At 34.7% G+C, this 21,047-nt stretch overlaps 1 protein-coding gene across 12 annotated transcripts in view; it reads left to right on the top strand.

The window, feature by feature from the left end:
- The window catches only part of LOC127845441 (ankyrin repeat domain-containing protein 27-like), a 339,366-nt gene that overhangs the window by 279,461 nt on the left and 38,858 nt on the right, over positions 1-21,047 (top strand). For 4 of the 12 annotated variants that reach the window (XM_052376348.1, XM_052376346.1, XM_052376344.1 and 1 more), the window contains 7 exons: positions 7,099-7,218; positions 8,821-8,880; positions 10,813-10,909; positions 13,934-14,020; positions 16,641-16,735; positions 17,315-17,374; positions 20,138-20,194. In XM_052376348.1, coding sequence (XP_052232308.1) covers positions 7,099-7,218; positions 8,821-8,880; positions 10,813-10,909; positions 13,934-14,020; positions 16,641-16,735; positions 17,315-17,374; positions 20,138-20,194 — 576 coding nt within the window. Of the gene's footprint in view, positions 1-2,364; positions 2,515-3,302; positions 3,435-7,098; positions 7,219-8,820; positions 8,881-10,812; positions 10,910-13,933; positions 14,021-16,640; positions 16,736-17,314; positions 17,375-20,137; positions 20,195-21,047 lie in introns of those variants that run through there. The other 8 variants (XM_052376342.1, XM_052376343.1, XM_052376350.1 and 5 more) reach the window with 4 other exon arrangements.

Here is a 21,047-nt window from a genome sequence, read left to right as displayed (position 1 = left end):
TTTTCATTGTTTTATTCCCGTTTATATAATAGTTTAAACTAGTTTAGATTGGGAAGCAATCATGAAAAAACATAAAATAGAATGGTTTCTTGGTTTCAGGCAATACATAAATTGACAAGAGGTGCAGTGATTTAATATCCCCAAGTTTCGATACCAAAACATGCTATTTAAATAAACAAAATAGGTTATGGTTATCTCTCGTAAAAGGTAGGCGTCTGTGCGTGCTTCAGTCTGTCTTATAATTCTGTGCGCAAACCTTCCTACATTACGCTTGTGGTTTTTGTAAACGTTTACAAAATTATTATCTATTAGTGCCTCAGGGCATATTGTCAAGGTTTCGCTGTTGAGTTATCTTTTAAGGAGTAATTTACATTATATAAAATATTATGTGCTCAACTCCTGCTTTTAGCAACGATTTGTTTAAAACTGTTTTTAGAATCACCTCTCCATTGTAAATGTAAAGCTTTAGAGATCGTGTTATTTTTTGAAGGAATTGTCGCCCTATCAATTTACAACACATGAACCAATAAACCGTCTTGTATGGCTTAAACATTAGTTTCTAATTATTATCTTATCATCTGATTGGAGAAAGGGAAATGTGTCCCCCCCCCCCTCTATAAAAAACGGACCCCAAAGTGACCAATCAAACTTTCGTCCTATTCCTCTGACTTGTTTTCTTTAATAATTTACTGAACATATCAAAGCATCTAACATCTTTGCTCATTTTACCAGATACAATATATTATATGATCTCCAACATGGTTTAAGGGAGCGCCGTTCCTGCGAAACGCAACTCATCCAACTGGTAGATGACCTTGCGAGAACCCTTGTTGCAGGCCAGCAGTCAGATCTTATTCCTCTGGACTTTAGCAAGGCTTTTGATAACGTCAGCCATTCTAAACTTCTCTATAAACTTCATGAACATGGTATTAGAGGCTGTTCTCTTGACTTGATCCGTTCTTTCCTAATAGGTCGAACTCAAGTTGTCGTTCTGGAGGGCGAGAAATCTGATGAAGTTCCTGTGACATCTGGTGTGCCCAAGGCTCTGTCTTATGCCCCCTCTTATTCCTTCTCTACATAAACAACGTACCAGATCATGTAAGATCCCAAGTCAGTCTCTTCGCCGATGACACTGCTGTTTATCTCACGATCAACAATCTTAATGATTGCAACCAATTACAGCAAGATCTTAATACCTTGGAACAATTGGAAACCAAATGGGAAATGCATTTTAACCTCAGTAAATGCGAAGTCCTTAACATAAATGGAAGAAAACATAAACTCAAACATACTTATTTATTGCATGGCCATATCCTTGAAACCGTACCAAGTTCAAAATACGTAGGAGTAGACTTTTCCAAAGACCTTTCTGTCAGCACTCACATTAATAGAATATGTACAACAGCAAATAGAACACTTGGTTTCCTAAAACGTAATATCCAAACTACAAACAAAAAAGTAAAACAAACTGCCAATAAAACTCTTTTCATGCCTCAAGTAGAATACTCGTCTCCAGTCTGGTCGCTATACACAAAACAAAACATCAATCAAATCGAAATTGTTCAGAGAAGAGCAATCAGATGGCTACATTACAGATATTCCACTTATGATAGTGACTCAGACATGCAACAGTCACCCGGTATAAGATCTCTAGAGAGAACAGATGGACTGATACTAAAATAGTATTATTTTACAAAATTTTCCACTCATTAGTAGCTGTCCCCGTCCCCACATATTCTGAAAAACCCATGAGATTGACTCGCCATACACATCCTTTAGCTTATAGGCAGATTCACACTTTAGCTAACTATTATAAATTTTCTTATTTTCCCAGCACTGTCATACTATGATACAACCTCCCACCAAAAATTGTCCTCCTGCCAACGTTTGAATCCTTCAAGCTGGCATTAAGCCAAATTTCATACAATTAGTTGCGGCAGATTGTGTTTTAAACCTGATTTTAACTCTTGTCTATACATATACTAACACTTTCAAACTTTGTTTCAGTCTTACTTTCTTTCTTTGACGTCTCACTGTCAATACTTTTATTGTACAATATTGTATAAATCTTTTTCTTTCACTGACAGCGCGATCTGTTTATAATACCCGAAAGGGGAGTTCAACAGTATCCGAAGATAGATAGATAGACGCCATAACACGACAATTGCCCCACGAAATGGGTTTCTTACAAGGTGAGATATTTACGTACTTCTCGTCTTTACAAAACGCTTGCAAGTCCATTCAACGCCAGACATTAATCACATCAGATTTTTTTAAAGATAAGGTAGTACATAAGGAGATGAACATTTTAAATCTTAATTCTGTTTCATCTTTATCTAAACATGTATTGTTGAAAAATATATTGATTTTGTCGCAAAAATCTCGCAAATAATGAATGAATATCATCCGACTCCTGCAGACGCTCTTTGATTAGAGTGACAGGAACGTTCTCTTATCATGTGATAAAAATCAAATTAAAATAACGAGATAATATAAAGATTATGATGATACAGTGTAAGTTCTTTGATGATTTTCAAAATGTTTACCATCTGCATAAGTGTTGTCATTTTAAGTTCACAGCATAATTACAGTTTGTCAACCACTTGCGGTTAATCAGCAGTTCCGATCAATTTGTATTTAATTTTCCATAATCATAATGCCCCAATAAAAACAAAATGATAAGTGTCTAATGTATACATAAGGTAAAAAAATAAATTAGCACAGTTTTAGCAAAAAAGCTTTTGTATTATGCTGACAGGGGGGATAAATGCAGCAAAAAGTTAACCGGAACTGATTGTATGAGGTATGTTTTGAAATGTTCATATGGATATAGAAGGCTTTATTATTTTCAAATAATATTTTTACTAATTGAAAACAAATGCCATGACAATGTTTTGAAATACAAATTTTGTACGTTGAATGATTTTGAATAATTCTCCGGAGGATGAACAGTATTGAACTTCAATTGGCTATTTTTGAGAAAAATCTGCATATGCCGTCTGGCCTAACCTGTTATCATACATAATTAATTTTACCATTTATTTTTACATCTCACATTGACACTATATCCCGAAAGAAATTATTGTGGTCAAAAGAATTAACTTTTTGCCGGGTTATTCTAAATTGGTTGACTGACCGTAATTGCTGTAAAACAATTCATGTTGATGTTCCAGAACAAAAAGAAAATGTAAAAGTCATACAAGAAGAACAGAAACATCTGTTGATTTTGTCAAGTTCCCAGTTTTATAGACCCCAGCAAACACTTCCCCGGAAAATGTTTACCTGTTATCCACACCTTTCAGAATGGGACATACAGTCATAACCAAATGACAATGTCACGTTATGATGAAGACTTGTATGACAATCCTTTCTACACAGCCCTCGAGAAGAACTATCATCTGCTTCTTGATCAGGCTTCAAGCAGTCACTTGATTGTAAGTATAAGACCAGAAAAATAAATGTTGTGCTTATTACAGGCTTGGCAAATTTGGAAAAATCTGCTGGTCATACCAACAGGCATTTCAGAAAATGTGCCTGTCCGGAGAAAATTTAGCCGGACCAAAAAAATACACAACTATTAACATTAACATAAACCCTTTATTTTAGCACAACAAGCCACTGCCAGTGCTTTCAGCGATTTTCCTTGTCCAATTGGGAAAAGTACCCGTACCGGTCTGATTGGGAAAAATTGAGTCGTGAAAACCTCAAAATTGGGAAAAATCGAGTCGTGAAATCCTGAAATTGGGAAAATCGCGTCGTGAAGTTTGGGTCTTATTGAATACATCATACAGTTCATACTTAATTGAACATACCCATTTAAATAATCATTTGCAGGCATGCCTTAATGACCATTAAGTTATAAAGTTTATATAAATAACAAAATATTATAAAGAACACACCAAATCAATTACTAGTTGTTTTAATCTCTTTTAAAGCAATGTCTCTCTCTTTCATTTTTGTGAAAATTTCAACAATCTTTGATGTTTGATCATCACTCAGTTGCTTGCATCCCTCCCTGCACAGCATCATTATTGCTATCAATGTGTCCTGTGATAGATGGTTCCGATTGGTTTTTTGGCATAATATTTGCTATTATGACTCATTTCAAACTACGATAAGGTTACAAACCGACGTAAAACAGTACGCTGGCTGCCTGGCAAAAGAACCGGAAACAGTAACAACTCTATTGATTGAATGCGCAGAATAATAAAACCCGAAATTAACCGAGCGCGTGGTTACACACAACTATACGATTTTCTTTGTTCGCTCGCAGAAAGTTGGTTTTTTTACGAAACTTTCTATCGTTTTGAGAAAAAATTCGGACGCTGATTGGGATTTTTCCAGATGCCGATTGGGAATTTGGGAATTTTCGCTCGATTGGGAAAGTACCGTTTTGGGAATTTGGGAATTTTCGTTCGATTGGGAAAGTACCGTTTACCGGTACTTTATAAAGAAGGAGGAAAATCGCTGGCTTTATCCTAATAAGATAACATTTTTTCGGTGTTAATAGATTCGAAATATGTAACAGCAGTGCTTTCAACAGGAATTTTTTCAGGCAACCCGGGGCTTAAAGGGGTGGCTTCGGGAAGATGTTCCCTCCCGATGTTGATTTTTTTTTTAATTTAAAGTGTCAATTGACGTTCTGTGGTGCGTTATAACTCAAAGAAAAAAGCGTCAAAAGACGTCATTTGGTGCACAATGACTCTACAAGAAAAAAACTCGAGCTATAAAAGTCATTTATAAGGACATTTTTAATAATTGTTTTAAAACTTTCCCGCAATATAGTAAAATTCCGATTCGAATGATTCCCCAACCTGACTCTATTACTGCATACTGTCAGGGCCTCTCTTGCCACCAGGGGAAGCCACCCACATCCCTCATGAGGGGGAATTTCACGTCGTTTTGGGCGAAAAAAGGAATTTTAAAAGATCTTTTCACCAACCATTCAACACTTGAAATTGCTATATTTTAATGTGATTTACATTAATATACATTTAATCAAAGGTTAGCAGCATTATACATGTACCAGCTGGCAACATGGGTATAAAAGTTTTTATTTTTTTTTAATTTTTTTTTTTTTTTGGAGGGGGAATTTTTCAGCTGAAAAGGGGGAAAAAGTATACTTTTTCCATGGGGGAAGCCGCCGATATTCGGCGGTAAAAAGTGCAAAAAGAGGACCCTGATACTTACTGCTTTTCAAGTTTCTATTCCAGTCTTCGAAATTAGCACATGCCCGATTACCCGTTGCGAGTATAATTAATGCCAGGCTCATACAAAAATTCACGATTGTGGCCCGCCAGGTATGTTAATTATTGAAGCCAATTGACAGTTTATAAAAAAAATCGTAAGTTCTTGATATTTGCAAATCTATTTTTCAATTTTGGAGGTTGTAAAACAATGAAATTCGATTGTTATAACAACACGCACCTGCTTGCTCACTTCATCGTTATTGTTTTTGACCGATGCATTTCGGTCACATTCAGTTCTTATCGACGTTTTTTTTAGATAGTAATAGAGTAGATGCTTTTTTAATCGATAATTTCAATCAAGTAATACGCTTCTGTTTTCGTCAATGTCAACAAATGTCATTGTCGACATAGAGGCTATGTAGTATCTAATGTATGTTGATGGGGCTAAGCCCGGTAAAGCACTTCCAAAATAGAAAATTGACAATGATTAATAGAAAAGGAAGCCAAGAAACCGTACGAGGACACCAGAGAACGCTCTTTCCAAGCGCTCTGGTGTAACGATCAACCGTCTTTATTCTAGTGACTGATTAGATGTCATTGTATTCACTACTGTTGAAACAAATGTTCTGCTTTACTATGTGTAGCATTTAAGTGCAAAAATGTTGTGGTTTGTTACATTTTGGAATAAAAATGTTTGGGCATGTAAAAAATATGTTGGGCATGTAAAAATTCTTAAGTAACTGGTCCGACTGGCATGTAACTTTTCAAAGCTAATTTCGAAGACTGCTATTCATTCCCCGATAATCCCATTTTTAAAAGCACTTTCTGGTAAATATTGATGATTAAAGTGCTGAATCATTTCTTTTACAACAAACGTTGCCATTTTTCTAAAGTATGAAATAAATTTCGTCGTAAGTGACTTTTTTTTATAGATTTGATGATATATTGCCACTAAACATGTGTAAACCGCTTGACGTAGTGTGTGCTTGTTTAAACAACGCTTAATACAAAAACGCTTGCTATGCACATGACGCGACATTGTACATGCTGCATAATTTGCATAATAACAGGGCATCTAATTGGTCAAACTATTTTTAACTGACCAATGATATCCATGTAGGCATTATAACAAGGTGAACTAAAGTAAGAAGAAATATCAAAAATAAAATTGCGGTTAATGGACACTAACTTGTACAATGTAAAATGATAACATTTTTGGAGGCCTATGACGAGTGCATGTTATAAAGATATCACTAGAACATTGTTTATATTTAATGAACAACCTTTTAAAAGCCGTGCTTCATAAATAAATTCATATTTGAATGTCTTTATCTACTCAAAAAATATGTCAAAGCTATCTAGATCTTTTTTGTAAGAAAGCAGTTTCCAATTTTGCGACTGAGTTTGAAGTAGGTGTTGTGTAACTAGTTTGATTTGCTTATTGTACGTAACAAACTTATTGCAAACATCAAAACAATGAGCGATTTCATTTGCATGATGTAGTATGGGGTTTGCTGTTCAAATTTTCAACTTTGAAAAAAGTATGATTTGTTTGCATTCATTTCACATTTTGCTGGTTGCCAGGACCGACATGGAAATCTGCCGGTCAGGACCGGCGGACTGGCAATTTTGCCAAGCCTGTACTATTGATATTGTTGAATCCAGTAGCTGAGATGGGTATGGCTTAAATAAAGGCATTTCATGCGTTGTGGGTTTGATAAAAAGGCATATAAGATGATTTGATTTTTTAATCATCTGAGTAATACTTATTTTGCAATGATTGTGTTTGCAATAATGATACTTAACTCAACTTTGCTTATTGCTCATTATTGCTCAAAACTGAATTATTTACAATTTAAAACCTGTATATATTCTTGACAAATCCAGACTTGTTTCTCAATTCTTTCAGGTCTGTGTACCCAAGTATGAGCTGGTTAAAGATGCAAGCTTTTCCAAAACTGACTTTGGTGATCACATTTTATTGGCAAGTACAGACCAAGATGACAGTTTCACTTCACTGACCAAGCATGTAAGTTAGCAAAGTGAGAGCCCACTTGCTTTTTTCTCATCTTACTCAATTATCCTAACTACAGTACAGTCCACGCGTTTTCCTCAATTTCCCTTGCTACTCTGGGGGCAGTTTCTCCGAGGGAGATTAAGAAAATCCTGCGATACGTGGCCTTTGCATGATTTGGGACTCCACGGTTAAGGATCGGCAAAATTGATAAGCCAACGCCGAGGGCCGGCGGGGAAACTGCGTGTCAAACGAGATAACGATCAATTTTACTTTGTTTGACTTCCTGATTTTGAAATAAAATTACATTTATTACAAGTACATATATATATATAATTATACAATTAAAAAAAACAACCAAGATAGATCGATCCGCACGTGGTTGTAGAAGTAGTTGTTGTTGTATGGAAAACTCGTTGATTTACAAAAAACAAAATGCTTTAAACTGATACTTACCAATTAATATAATCACAGTTTGCAAAATAGTTATTATCTTGATAATTTAATCCATAGTTTTCATGTTAGCAGGTGTTTTTTCTATACTGAACGTGTAAACAAATGACGGAGGACCCTATTAAAAGTCTCGCAAATCTGTGTGAATTGACAGTTTGAGGTTATCAAAGGAAAGCCGCTTCCTGACGTAAGGCATAATTTACTCAAGTAAACACGTTCAACGAATGCATAAGGAATGGTTTTAATTGTCGAAACAAAGTCAATTCTCTGCTCACTAATGCATTTATTTTCTCTTTGTAGATAGGTTATTCCATTGATTGCTAAAAGAAGGTGGTAACTATTGAGTTGATGGTTGCATTAAATATTCACAGTTGTATTCTAGTTGCGTCGCCATTCAAAACAATGTTTTACCAGTAATTATGGACCAAATCGGCAGAATGACATTCACATATGTTTATCCCTTTTGTCAAAACATCGCAGACAGCAGTCTACACAATAGGTCAGTAGACAAGCTTTGCGTGTTTTCATAACGTCAAACACTTATTATTGCATAAACTCTATCTATAATGCCCTCTACCCTTGTCGTTAATTGGGTCAAAATGGCTTGAACACAAACCTGATTGAACCACAACCTCAAATCAAGAAAGGTGTGAAAGTTATTTGGCAGGTGGCAATTTAGAGCAATTTGGTTGATTGTTTCTGATTAAAGTGATTGTAATTGCTCATTAGCTGTTAGCGGTTTGGTCGGATCAGTGACTGTATCCACCAGTGAAATATAGAAGGAAAAATTAGGGACTGGAAAATGGTAGTTGTCATAGCAAGTTGGTAGTAATGACAAGGTGGTCGTATATAGAGTTTTTACTATTTTTAGCGAGGCTGTTTTCTGAGAAAACCCGAGGTATTGTCATAGCCTGCTCGCCGTCCGCCGGCGTCGTGCTAAAACCTTTCCATTGGCTCTTAAATCAAAGTGCTTCCACCTAAAACTTTGAAACTTCATATGTAGATGCACCTTGATGAGTTCTACACGCCACACCCATTTTGGGTCACTAGGTCAAAGGTCAAGTGACTGACCTCTTTAAAAAAAATCTGACAAGATTAAGCAGCCATGGCAACCGTTATGCAGTGCTCTTGTTATTTTGTTTTCATTTTTTATAAACATTTCAGCATGTGCAGATTCTTCAAGGGCAGATCATTTTAGGCAAGGGATATAAAGTTGCAAAAGAGGTCAGTACGCAGACACTTGGTGCCAATTTCACCGCTTTCATATACATGTATCATTTTTCTGTTGTATTTACAATGGTACAATGTATACAGAGACTCTTTTTTCTCATTTGGGAAAAGTACCGGTACCAGGCCATTTGGGAAAAAATTGAGTGAAAAACCCTTAAATTTAACAAATTTGTCATGAATTCTTCACTTTGGGAAATTGATATTTTTTATTTTTTGCTAACAAATACTTAAAAATTGATAACTAAGTGTTGTCAAGTTGTAAATATTATATATAAGTTGGTTCAAGCCATAGAGTTGTATAGGGGAACTAACTAAAAGCTGCATTTTATTTTATTTTCTAAATTTGGATACCTTCAATTGGGATTTTTTTTACTGCAATTGGGAAAATTGTAGTTTTTAGCTCTACTGGCCATAGGCCAGAAGAGCTTATGGGATGGCATGGTGTCTGTTTGTCTGTCTGTCAGTGTGTGTGTGTTAGACTTTCTCTTGTTTATCCGATTAAGTCCACATTTTTCATCTGATTCTTTTCAAACTTGTTCATTGTGTTGATATTAATGAGGACTCGAACCCTATTGAAAATGGGTTACATCAGAGTAAAAAGTCCAGAATTATCTCCCCTTGAATTTGAGAAAATTGTGAAATAAGGCTTGTTTACGCAATAAAGTCCACAGTTTTCATTCAATCATTTCCCAACTTGCACAGTGTCTTTATCTAAATGATGAGTCAAACCCTATTGAAAATGAGCAATGTCGGAGTTATAAGTCCATATATCTCCCCTTGAATTTGAGAAAAAAATGAAAATCTTTAACATTTTGCCATAACTTTTGCAATATTGAAGATAGCAACTTCATATTTGGCATGCATGTGTATCTCATGGAGCTGCATGTTTTGAGTGTAAAAGGTCAAGGTCATCCTTCAAGGTCAAAGGTAAAAAAAATCAAAGCGGCGCAGAATGGGACCTAGTGTATCCGACAAACACATTTCTTGTTTGTTTACATATAAAGTTCTACCCTTTTGAAACTTCAACGGATGTTTTATATCATCAAGGTCCAGAACCCCATTGAGATTGAAGAAAATTTGTCCAACTTATTGTTGAAAAGGAGCCATTTGAAGTTTAAATTTTACGTTTCTTCTTGTTTATACGATGAATTTCCCATTTTGGGTCTGTTTGTTTAAAACTTACTCAGATTGTTCATACTATCAAGGGCTTGAGCCCTATTGATTCCAGCCAGTAGAGTGATTCAGGCCTTCATGGGCCTCTTGTTTTCCTATTGGGAAAGTACTGTTTTCTGCTACTTTATAAAACTTTATAGAAGGAAAAACATTGCTGGGTATACCATATACAAGGTCAAAATTATTTATTAAGAATTTACACAACAGAGGGCTTATTTGCCTGATCTAATATTCATTTAGATGTTTTTGAAATGTTTAACCTTTGTAGCTTTGGGAATGTGGGACCAGTCATGCCTCTTAAACATCGGCATCAGGGGTGTTTTTGCTATGTTGAAAAAGGCTTTAAAACAGACCAGATCCCAAAGCAAAAGGACCCAACCCCAAAACGAAATTTAAAAAAATAATCCTGATTACCCAAAAAAGAAAGAAAAGAAAAAAGTCTCTTATGACTTATGATTATAAGACTCTATATCTCAACTTTATTTTTTGAACATCATACAAAATATATAACTTTAATTTAGTCTTTTGTTAATAGATAGTTCCCAAAGTTGCCACCTTTATCAATTAGAAAAATTCCCAATTTGACCATACTATTTTTCCCAAAATGGCTAGAAAAAACCCTAGCAGCATAGTTTTCAGGTATGTTCATTAACTGGTGATTAAATCCCCGGCTAAAGGGCCATCATGGACCTCTTGTTTTTGAGAAATATAATGGTAACAAGTCACTTCCTCTTGACTTATATCTTTGTATAGGTAGCCATCTTGTTTGAAGAGACATTTTACAACAGCAAAGATGAGAGTTACCGTGTTCTGTGTGTGTCAGAGGTCTTCAACAGAGCTGTGGAAAAAGGTAAGGCAGACATATATTGAGTGACGCTCTAAAAAACTGGGTTTAATGCATGCGAGCAAATTTAAGCGTCGTCCCAAATTAGCCTATGTAGTCTTCACAGGCTAATCTGGAAAGACACTCTCTGATTTAACAGAATTTTGTGTTTAAAGGAAGTCTCTTCTAAAACAAAAATCCAGAATGATTAGCCTGTGCGGACTACACAGGCTTATCTGGGATGACACATTTCACACATGCGTTAAGCCTGGTTTTCCCAGAAGCGACTTCATAAATTCCATCCTCATATCAACATGAGAACAGCCGATGGGGGAAAATGATCTTTATTTCCCATGTGTGGAATATTAACAAACTTGCAATATTTAGTGGTGGTTGAAACTGGTGCATGTTTAAAAATGCTATTAGCAACTTGTCAGTAACACAATAACATTGTGAAATCTGTCAATTTGTAACTTGTTTACATGTATTAGTGCTCTGGAACAATATTGAAATTTGTGGTGAAGTATTAAATATTTATGTTCTTCATTTATAAAGAAGGCGCATAAACTGCAGCGATTTTTCTTCCCCAATTGGGAAAAGTATCTGTACAATACCAGTTGGGAAAAATTAGCGCGAAAAACAAAGCAAAAATTGACTCAAATATTGAATTATTTTCATTTTGGCTTAAATTGTTCAGTGTAAGTGCTCATTTTATTTGTTAACATGCAGATAATGCACTTTTGGAACAAAATTGACGGAATTTTCCTTCCTTTTAGGAAATTTTCAGACAGCAATTGGGAACTTTGTAGTTTTTTTTCAATAGGGAAAGTACCTTCAACGGGTACTTTATAAAGAAGGGAAAAAAATGGCTGATTTAACTGGATTCACCATGGAGGTCTGTCTATTGTTCCGTTAACACAAATCTGTCCTTATGATATAAAGTTGTGCATGTTAAATTTTTATTTTCTTTACAAGGTTAAAAATTGATTAAGTCATGATCCCTTTTAAATAAAAAATTTATGTGAAATAATTTTTACCATTTGCTGCATACTACAATGCAATCTTTTGGTGTATTCGTCACTTATACTGTGACCAGATCTAGTTTTGATGTTGATTTTGCCAATCATGCAGAATGATTATATCTTTCTTTTGATTTTTCTTCATGTCAACTTACATTTTTCTGTCGCTATTTTGTTCATTTTTAACAGAACAAAACAATGGAATAAGTATAATACTAAGACAAGTTCACTCCAGTGTGAAAGAAAAAACTTAGTTGTACATGGCAAATACAAACTTTAAACCTTCTAACTAGTGGGTTTCAGTGCTCACTCTGGCCTTCAGAAAATAATAGCCATAATTTTTTTCCTTAAAAAAATAATAGCCAAAACATATGCGGACTTTTCCGCAAAACGGTACTGAAGGCAAAAAAAAAAAGAAAAACAATGAATCTCATTTTATATATGTTTTATGAAATGTATATCTATTGGTTTTAAGTTATAATATAAATAAATACTTAAAAACAAGCATAATATCAGTGTGTCATTTTCTTATAAAATATTATCATGGCTTTACAATAAAGAATACATTCAATGTTGTGGGTGTGACTTAACAAACCAGATCTAAGCTCCAGTTACATACACATAAGAATTAAGGGCAGAGGCCCCAACCCACCCAGAGCCCTGGGCTATACTATTTTTTATAGTTTTTCCAATTGCAATTTTTGGTGAATACAACTCGAAATATTATCAACCACACCTTCCGTATCACCGCATGTGTATTCGTCATTTTATTTTTGCTATTATGAACTTAGAAAAAAAATCATAATCGACGAAAAAATACAGAATCCGAAAACGGTAATCTGAAAAATTGTACGCGTTTTGCACATGAAATATGCATAATATAAAATATTAATATGCATAATCTAAAATGTGCATATCGTTCGACTACTTTATCTCTTTATACGACGTTTGCCATCGGCCGCAATATTGTAGGCAGAGGCCAATATCAATTGTAAATGATTTATTCCATCAATTAACGTCACAGCGCGTGAGTTAAAATACACCACCTCAGTGTAATTCCAAACACGTGTTTGCTGGCCATGGAATATGCCGGGTCCCTTTGAATTGGAAAAACCAGGTTACCTGGTTAAAAATTGAAATCATTATGTTAAAGCAGACGACAACAGCGGTAATTACGGGGATAATTAGTTGATGGCGATAAAATAATTATTTCATCAAGCAATGTTCAACGTAATCTAATTGCAGAAAAAACGGCGTGAAAAACTAAACCAGCCGACAATATAAGCGGCGATTTCATGACGATTAAATAATAATTGGCGAAAATTTATCAAAGATCTAACAGTTACCGATAATTGGTAAAGCACGGGGAGATTAAAAACGTTTTTTCCGAAATATATCACTGCTGTCGGACACTGATTGCGAAAAACGCTCCAGGCCACAATGTCGCAAAAGTTATTGACGCGTGTATGACAATACACAGGGTCGAGTGTGTACACAGGTAATCTCGTTTATCGATTCGTGCTTGATGGCCCGATTTGCAGGCGTTTCGCATTCGCCGGACAACATTAAGAGGCAATTGTTTTTTGATACACTGGGTCGAGTGTGTACACAGGTAATCTCGTTTATCGATTTTTCCTGCTTGATGGCCCGATTTCCAGGCGTTTCGCATTCGCCGGACAACATTAAGAGGCAATTGTTTTTTGATACACTGGGTCGAGTGTGTACACAGGTAATCTCGTTTATCGATTTTTCCTGCTTGATGGCCCGATTTCCAGGCGTTTCGCATTCGCCGGACAACATTAAGAGGCAATTTGTTTTTTGATGTAGGAGGATAAAATAATCGCCATTTTTTCTAGACAATTTTAAGAAATAATAGCCAGTTGGATAAAATAATCGCCATTGGCGATAATGTCTGGCAGCAGCGTGAGCACTGGGTTTAATCTTATTTATTTTTGTTACATAAGATTAAAAACCTTGATGTTAACACTTACTTTCTGGTATGTCAGTTATTAATTATTCAGTTGCTTTTCAGGGAATGCAAACAAGTCTACATCCCCTGACTATTCCAGATTGCCAACAAGTTATAATGAGTTCTATCAACTTCTGTGGGGACTTCAAGGTATGGAAATGAGATATAACAAATGAAACTGGTACATACTGCGTAATGTTTGATTTTCTAGAGGTCTTGTCAAAAACTGTACAATTATTTACTGGTTAAAAGACATATTGACCAAAGGTAAAAAAAATAATTAAGTTAACATTATTATTTTCCAAATTCTAGTTATACAGTACAGCCAAGGCGGAACAAACATTATCCGCGGCTTTGCCACGGCAAGATTATTAGTACGCGGCGGCCAAATCGTGTGTTCATGCGGTGAATCGCTGCGGCACTCGGCATCGTTCCGCGCAACGACGCCGAGCCTGTATCAACCTCGCGTACTTTCGCGGAGTGAATCCGCCGCATACGTACGCAGCGGATCAAGTGAATAGATATACATCTACATGTTCATTTGTGTAGCATAGAAACCTAGATTTACGCCACTTTTATAGTTATTAGTTTCATGTTATAAAGTGATATTATGGGCATCATACAGTTTATAGGTGCCTATCTCAACCGTTGTTTATTGTTTGTGTTTTCACTTATATACACTTATATTTGTTAATGCAGCATCAACATACTAAAACAATATCACGGAAAGAGGAAAATAATGCATTTGAATATCAACCGTACTTTGACAACTGACGACAGAAATTATTCGATTTACGATGTAAATCTCAGTTTAGTGCAGATTCGTTCATACGGCACAAAGACACTATTTTGTTTTACGGATCCTTTTTTCTTAGAGGACTGGATGAGTCATGTAAAATATCGACTATAACAATTTATTTTTTTATAAACAACTGGTAGCAAGATGTGTTGCAGATAATTGGTCAGTAACCACATTTCAACAAACTATTTTGTACAAAATTATGTGACCTTGTTAATGTGTGAAATACATTCTTTACCGGCAGGAAACTTTCTTACTTGCCAGGCACATTAAATATGCTTATAATTATGATAATACCTGTTGTCGTAAAAATAAAACCAAAAACAAATATGTTTGTTGATCATTTAAAGTTTTTTAATTGTCATCTAACAGTTAATATGTGTCTATCGCAACCGTTATTTATTGTTTTTGTTTTCACTTAAGATACACTTATATTTGTGAATGCAGCATCAACATACTAAAACAATATCCAGGAAAGAGAAAGTAATGCATTTGTATATCAACCGTACTTTCGTTTTTCCCAACTTACGACAGAAAGTATTCGATTTACGTTGTGAATTTAGTTTTAGTGCAGATTCGTTCAAACGACACAAAGACACTATTTTGTTTTACGAATCATTTCGGCTTAGAAGAATGTCCAGTCATAAAAAATATCTAATTTTATAAACAGCCGGTAGCAAGATGAGTTGCAGCTAATTGTCAGTAACTAACTCTTTGACCTGTTTATTCTTTGCAGTTTAATTCAACAGTGAAAAATGCCCATAATATCACTTCAATATAAAATAATAATGAAACGGTGCAGTTAATAGACACACACAAAGTAACTTAAACTACTAAAGCCGATTCTAAAGATGACAAAGATAAATTATTATTGAAATTGAATTAATACATGCCCTTGATTATCGTGTTTTGTTTTGATGACTTCGATTTTTGTTAAATTTTCAGGATTACAACAATTTGTTTATAAACGGGAATGCACTCACTAAAAACACAACAGCACACTTTTTTATTAACTGTGTTATCTATTTTATTTTGAATCCGCGCACATTCAATAATAGGATTTGACATATTATTATAAATGTTCTTTTAATTTTTTTTAACAACTAATCTTTTAAAAAAGATTGTTTATGTTATGATACATGTACGCATCGACTCGGCGTCATGTCGCGGATCGAGCCCTCGGCATGCCGCGGCGGACAGATGCAAAGCTTCGCGGCGAAACTCAACTTGCCGCCGCATACTTACGCGGCTTCAACAGCTGACGCGGCATCGACTCGTTTCGCCTTGCCGCCGCGGATCGCGAAATATGTTTGTTCCGCCTTGGCTGTACTGTACTTGAGCACTTGGATTCTGTTAACCCTATTGAGTAAAATCACTTAATAAGTCACTTAAAAAATGTCAAATTTCTGTGAACAAGTTAGATGCCACAAATCTGTGAACAAGTAAGTTACCAAAACTCTCTGAACAAGTAAGTTAACACAAATTTGCAATTAAGATACCAAAAATCTGTGAACAATGAAGAACCATAAATCTGTGAACAATTAAGAAATCAAAAATCTATTTACAATTAAGATACCAAAAATCTGTGAACAATTAAGAACAAAAACTTTGTGAATGATTAAGAACAACCAATTTGTGAATGATAGATACCAAAAATGTGTGAGCAATTAAGAACCAAAAATATGTTAACAAATAATTAACCAAAAATATGTGAACATGGAAAATACCAACAATATGTGAACAAGTAAGGTACCAACAATATGTGAACAAGTAAGGCACCAAAAATATGCAATCCGCAAAGAACTTAAGTACCAAAACCTATGAGCAAGTAAAATACAAAAAAATCTAAGATACCGAAAATCTATGAAGAAGTATAATAAAAACCTGTGAATAAGTAAAATACCCCAAATCAGCAAAGTAGTAAGGTTCCAAGTTTAAGTTAAGATTACTCATAAGAGTGTTATTTTATAGGAAGTGCAAAAACCAAGGAGAATCTAGACAAGTTGCTGCTCACTTTCTGCATAGACTATCAGAAGTTCTCGGGACCAGTCACCCCGACACTTGTGGTACAGGGATTTATTGGTTTTGTTTTAGTTTTACATAAGCCTAAGAATATATTAAGTAAAATTTTATTGGTTTACAAAGGGCTGTGCAAGCAACGTGATGCAAACCCTTAGATAGCATCCGTTAGATGTAGCTTAGCTATCTGCTAAACTTTTTATGTCCCCCACCACTATAGTGGGGGACATATTGTTTTTGCCCTGTCTGTTGGTCTGTTTGTGTGCCCCAACTATAACATTTTGCCATAACTTTTGCAATATTGAAGATAGCAACTTTATATTTGGCATGCATGTTTATCTCATGGAGCTGCAGATTTTGAGTGCTAAAAGGTCAAGATCATCCTTCAAGGCCAAAGGTAAAAAAAAATCAAAGCGGCGCTGAAGGGGACATAGTGTTTCTGACAAACACATTTCTTGTTAACAATGAGTATGAATAGATGAAGTATTGACGTTTGAAAAAAATTCACTTTAAAAACCATAACAGATAGGCGTTATGTAGGATTGACAATTGTGGTCCTCATTCAATAAATTAGACTTTTTTGATTCACTAATTATGAAACTCTGGGATCTTTTCTTTTACTTTAGGATTTGGTGTCGGGTCAGGTGACCAGAGCGATGCAGTTAGTCCTGAAGGACAGTCTGGTGGTAATTATTTCTGTTTACAATATGAGTCTTGTTCTGAGAAAACTGGGCATAATGCATGTGCGTAAAGTGTCGTCACAGATCAGTCTGTGCAGTCCGCACAGTCTAATCAGGGACGCCACTTTCCGCTTAAACATGAATTTCGGTAAAAAGGGACTTCCTTTAAAGGAAAAATAACATTAAAGCAGAAAGTGTCGTCCCTGATTAGCCCTGATTAGCCTGTGGGGACTGCACAGGCTAATCTGGAATGACACTTTACGCACATGCATTATGCCCAGTTTTCTCAGAACAGGACTCGTATGAAAACAACAAGTTACTGAACATACTTTGTTTCAGTTGCCGGAACCCTTTTATATGAATTGAACTTTCCAGATATGTCTTCTTTTGTTCAATTGATTTTGTGTGTTACACTATATACCACTTCAGCACTGTCTTTAAAACATCATTTAGGTAATTCTTGTTTAGACTGCTCACACCAGTTAGACTATAAAAACAACTAAAAACCAAACAATTTCTGAACATGTGTTACTTGTTTGTGGGGCAAATTTCCAGCTTTTATAAAGTCATGATGGTTTGGTTAAGTTCTGAAACATGGCATCTTCAATACCTGATGTTTTATTGGCGTCGCACTGGAGTGCGGCGACTAGTATGTAATGCATTTTTTTTTCGCTTATAGGAGGAGAAGTTATTTTACGGATCAATGTATATATTTTTGTTTTAAGAATATCTTGCATAGTGGGGATTTTTTGTGTAAATTAGTGTTAATAAGTACTGCATTTGTGCCTGTTAGATTTATTACAACATTTATTGCCAATAATGCAAAGCTAATTTTTTTAATTAATAACTGATCCACAACTGATCACAGGGGAAAGATCACAGGGACTAGGCTTATACGCGAAACTTTCTGGTTTTGTATAAAAACAAATCATGTTTTGTATAAAAACAAAACATTATCAAAATATATTTATTTTGTGGTTTTTCTAATTTGCTTATTTAGTGGAGAATCAATGTAGTATGATATTTGACGACCTATCGCGCAAGCATAGAATGTATTAGTTTATTAATAGACATATAATAACGATCGCTATACACCACTTCACCAAATAGCAGTACATAAGTGAATGACAGCCCCAATAGCTCAGTTGGGAGAGCGTTAGACTGAAGTTGTTTACGCAACAGTCATCTAAAGACCCCCGGTTCAATCCTGGGTTCCAGCACGAACGAAACAGTTCGGCGGCTGACAATTGTTTCAGTCAGGTTAATTAATATAATAAGGCTTTATTTTATGTGGACATTTTAAAATCCATTTTACTACAAATGGACATTTTTATTAAAATTAATGGATGCAACGTGATGACAACGTTAATTAAAATTTCTTACATCACTTAAATATCTTATAAAAAATACATGTGTTTTTATATTAACAAATAAATGCAAACAACACATCTATTATCCATGTATTTTTATGGTTGTCTATCATAGGCCCTAACTACTATCCCTACCACATATAGAGCGCGAGGCGCGACATGTATTATTGAGTGTAACAATGAGTTGCGATAAAGGAAGCAGCCGCTTATCAAGGAGGAGCTGTGTCCCGTTTCCCTAGAGTCAAGCACTCCTTGGAGTTTGTTTTTTTAGAACTACATATAGAGCGCGAAGCTTGACACCTATTACTATCCAGGTGGTATGGGCCCTTTAGCATTATCCGACCATTACGTCCATAGTTATCTTCCTTAGAATTTGAAAAATTTTGAAATCCTTGTTCAGGTCCAAAATTTTCATCTGATTGTTCCCAAACTTGCACAGGTTTTTTTTTAACAATGAGGACCCAACCCAAACTCTATATGAGCAATATCGGACCATAAGTCCAGAATTATGTCTCTTTGGATTTAAAAATAAAAGTGAAAAACTGCTTGGTTAGGTGATTATGTCAACATTTTTCATTAGATTCTTTCCAAGCTTGCAGTGTCTTCATATCAATGAGCATTTTTACCTCATTTAAAATGAGAAACATTGGGACAATAAGTCCAGATTTTTTTCTATTAAATTTGACAAAATAAACAATTTCCACTTGTTTAAAAGATTTTACAACTTTCGTCTGAATCTTTTCAAACTTAAATGTTTTTATATCAGTATTACTGGAACCCTATTGAAAATGATGAATATCGGAGCAATAAATCTATTATGATCTTTTACTGAATTTCAAAGTATTGTGAAATGCAGCTTCTTTACGCAATTTACAGTTTTCATTTAATTTTTTTATTCAAACTATTACAGTGTTTTTATACCAATGAGAACTCAACCCCTATCGTAAATGAGCAACGTAAGAATAAGTTCAGAATCATCTCCTCTTGAAGTTGAAAAAAATATGAAATTACGCTTACAAGATGAAGCAGATTTTTTAAAACCAACACAGTTCTGTTCCATTAATGAAAACTGCACACGGATGTCAGTAAAAAAAGGAAACCAATGTAAATAAAATGATCCATGAAATATTTGGGGGTTACAACACAAAATCATAGATAATGGTTATTTGGGGGTTATAACACAACATCATAAATAATGGTTATTTGGGAGTTATAACACAAAATCATAGATAATGGTTATACCAGTATCTTTTTCTATTTTGTTTAAAATAATCGGCAAATATATTAATATTTACAGTAGAAAAAAAATCGTTCCATGTAACTTCCTTGAGTGCCTTTTACACTGAAATTCCTGACGCCTTTGATGCTTTGCATCAATACTTATCTTATAATTTTATAGAAACGACACATCTCCCAGAGTGACCAGTACATATCAAGCCTGAAAATCTCTGTAGAGGTGAGTTTTTACAAATGCTTGCTTATCGTCGCTGTTCTTCGAAAACCGCGTAAGTAAATTTTTACAACTTTTCAATAGGCAAAAAAAAACATTTTTAAAATACAATAATTTAGATAGTCTAAAAAAGGAACCAAATAGTAAAGAGAAAACTGCATAAGTCCAGTTTTAGAATTTAAGTGACAACTACAGGCTTTTATATTTTCATAAATAAAAAGTATGCCAATTTTAATTAAGACTATCTAAATTAATATCTTTTAAAACTTAAAAAAATATTTAAAAAATGTTTTTTGAAAAGTTGGAAAAATTGACTTACCCAGTTTTTGCAGAAACAATACCTAAGTGCACCAATGAGTGTTCAGGATTTTCTCACGTGCTCATAACTATGCCTTCCAATTGGATATGAAATCCAGTATTATTTCGCAGAAAATGACCCGTGAACCCGCCGTTCTTATAAAAACAAATAACATTTTGCGCCAAATTTGACTTACCCGGTTTTCGAAGAACAGCGACGTTATATTGAACATACATTCCTGAATCACATGCTGCAAGAATTTTTGTATCTTAACTATGTGAAAAATAGATATGTTTAGCTTTTTCATTGGCTACTTTTTATTTTACTGATCGTAGTGTAAACAATTTTCCTTTTTTATCAGGACGTTAATTAAATGTTAATTTAAAAGCATGTGATAAAAAAGATCTGGGGTGGTATTCCAGAAACATCTTAAGTCATTTCTTAAATATTTTCACTTAAGTTAAAATTACAATGTTTTGTATTTCTTTACTCAATGAAGACATGCATGTTTTTTTTGGTATTCCTCAAAAAACATTGACATAATGATGTTATTTTGATGTA

This window comes from Dreissena polymorpha, chromosome 9, assembly GCF_020536995.1.
Source record: "Dreissena polymorpha isolate Duluth1 chromosome 9, UMN_Dpol_1.0, whole genome shotgun sequence".
Taxonomy (NCBI): Eukaryota; Metazoa; Mollusca; class Bivalvia; order Myida; family Dreissenidae; genus Dreissena; species Dreissena polymorpha.
This window is presented reverse-complemented; position numbering and strand designations above follow the sequence as displayed.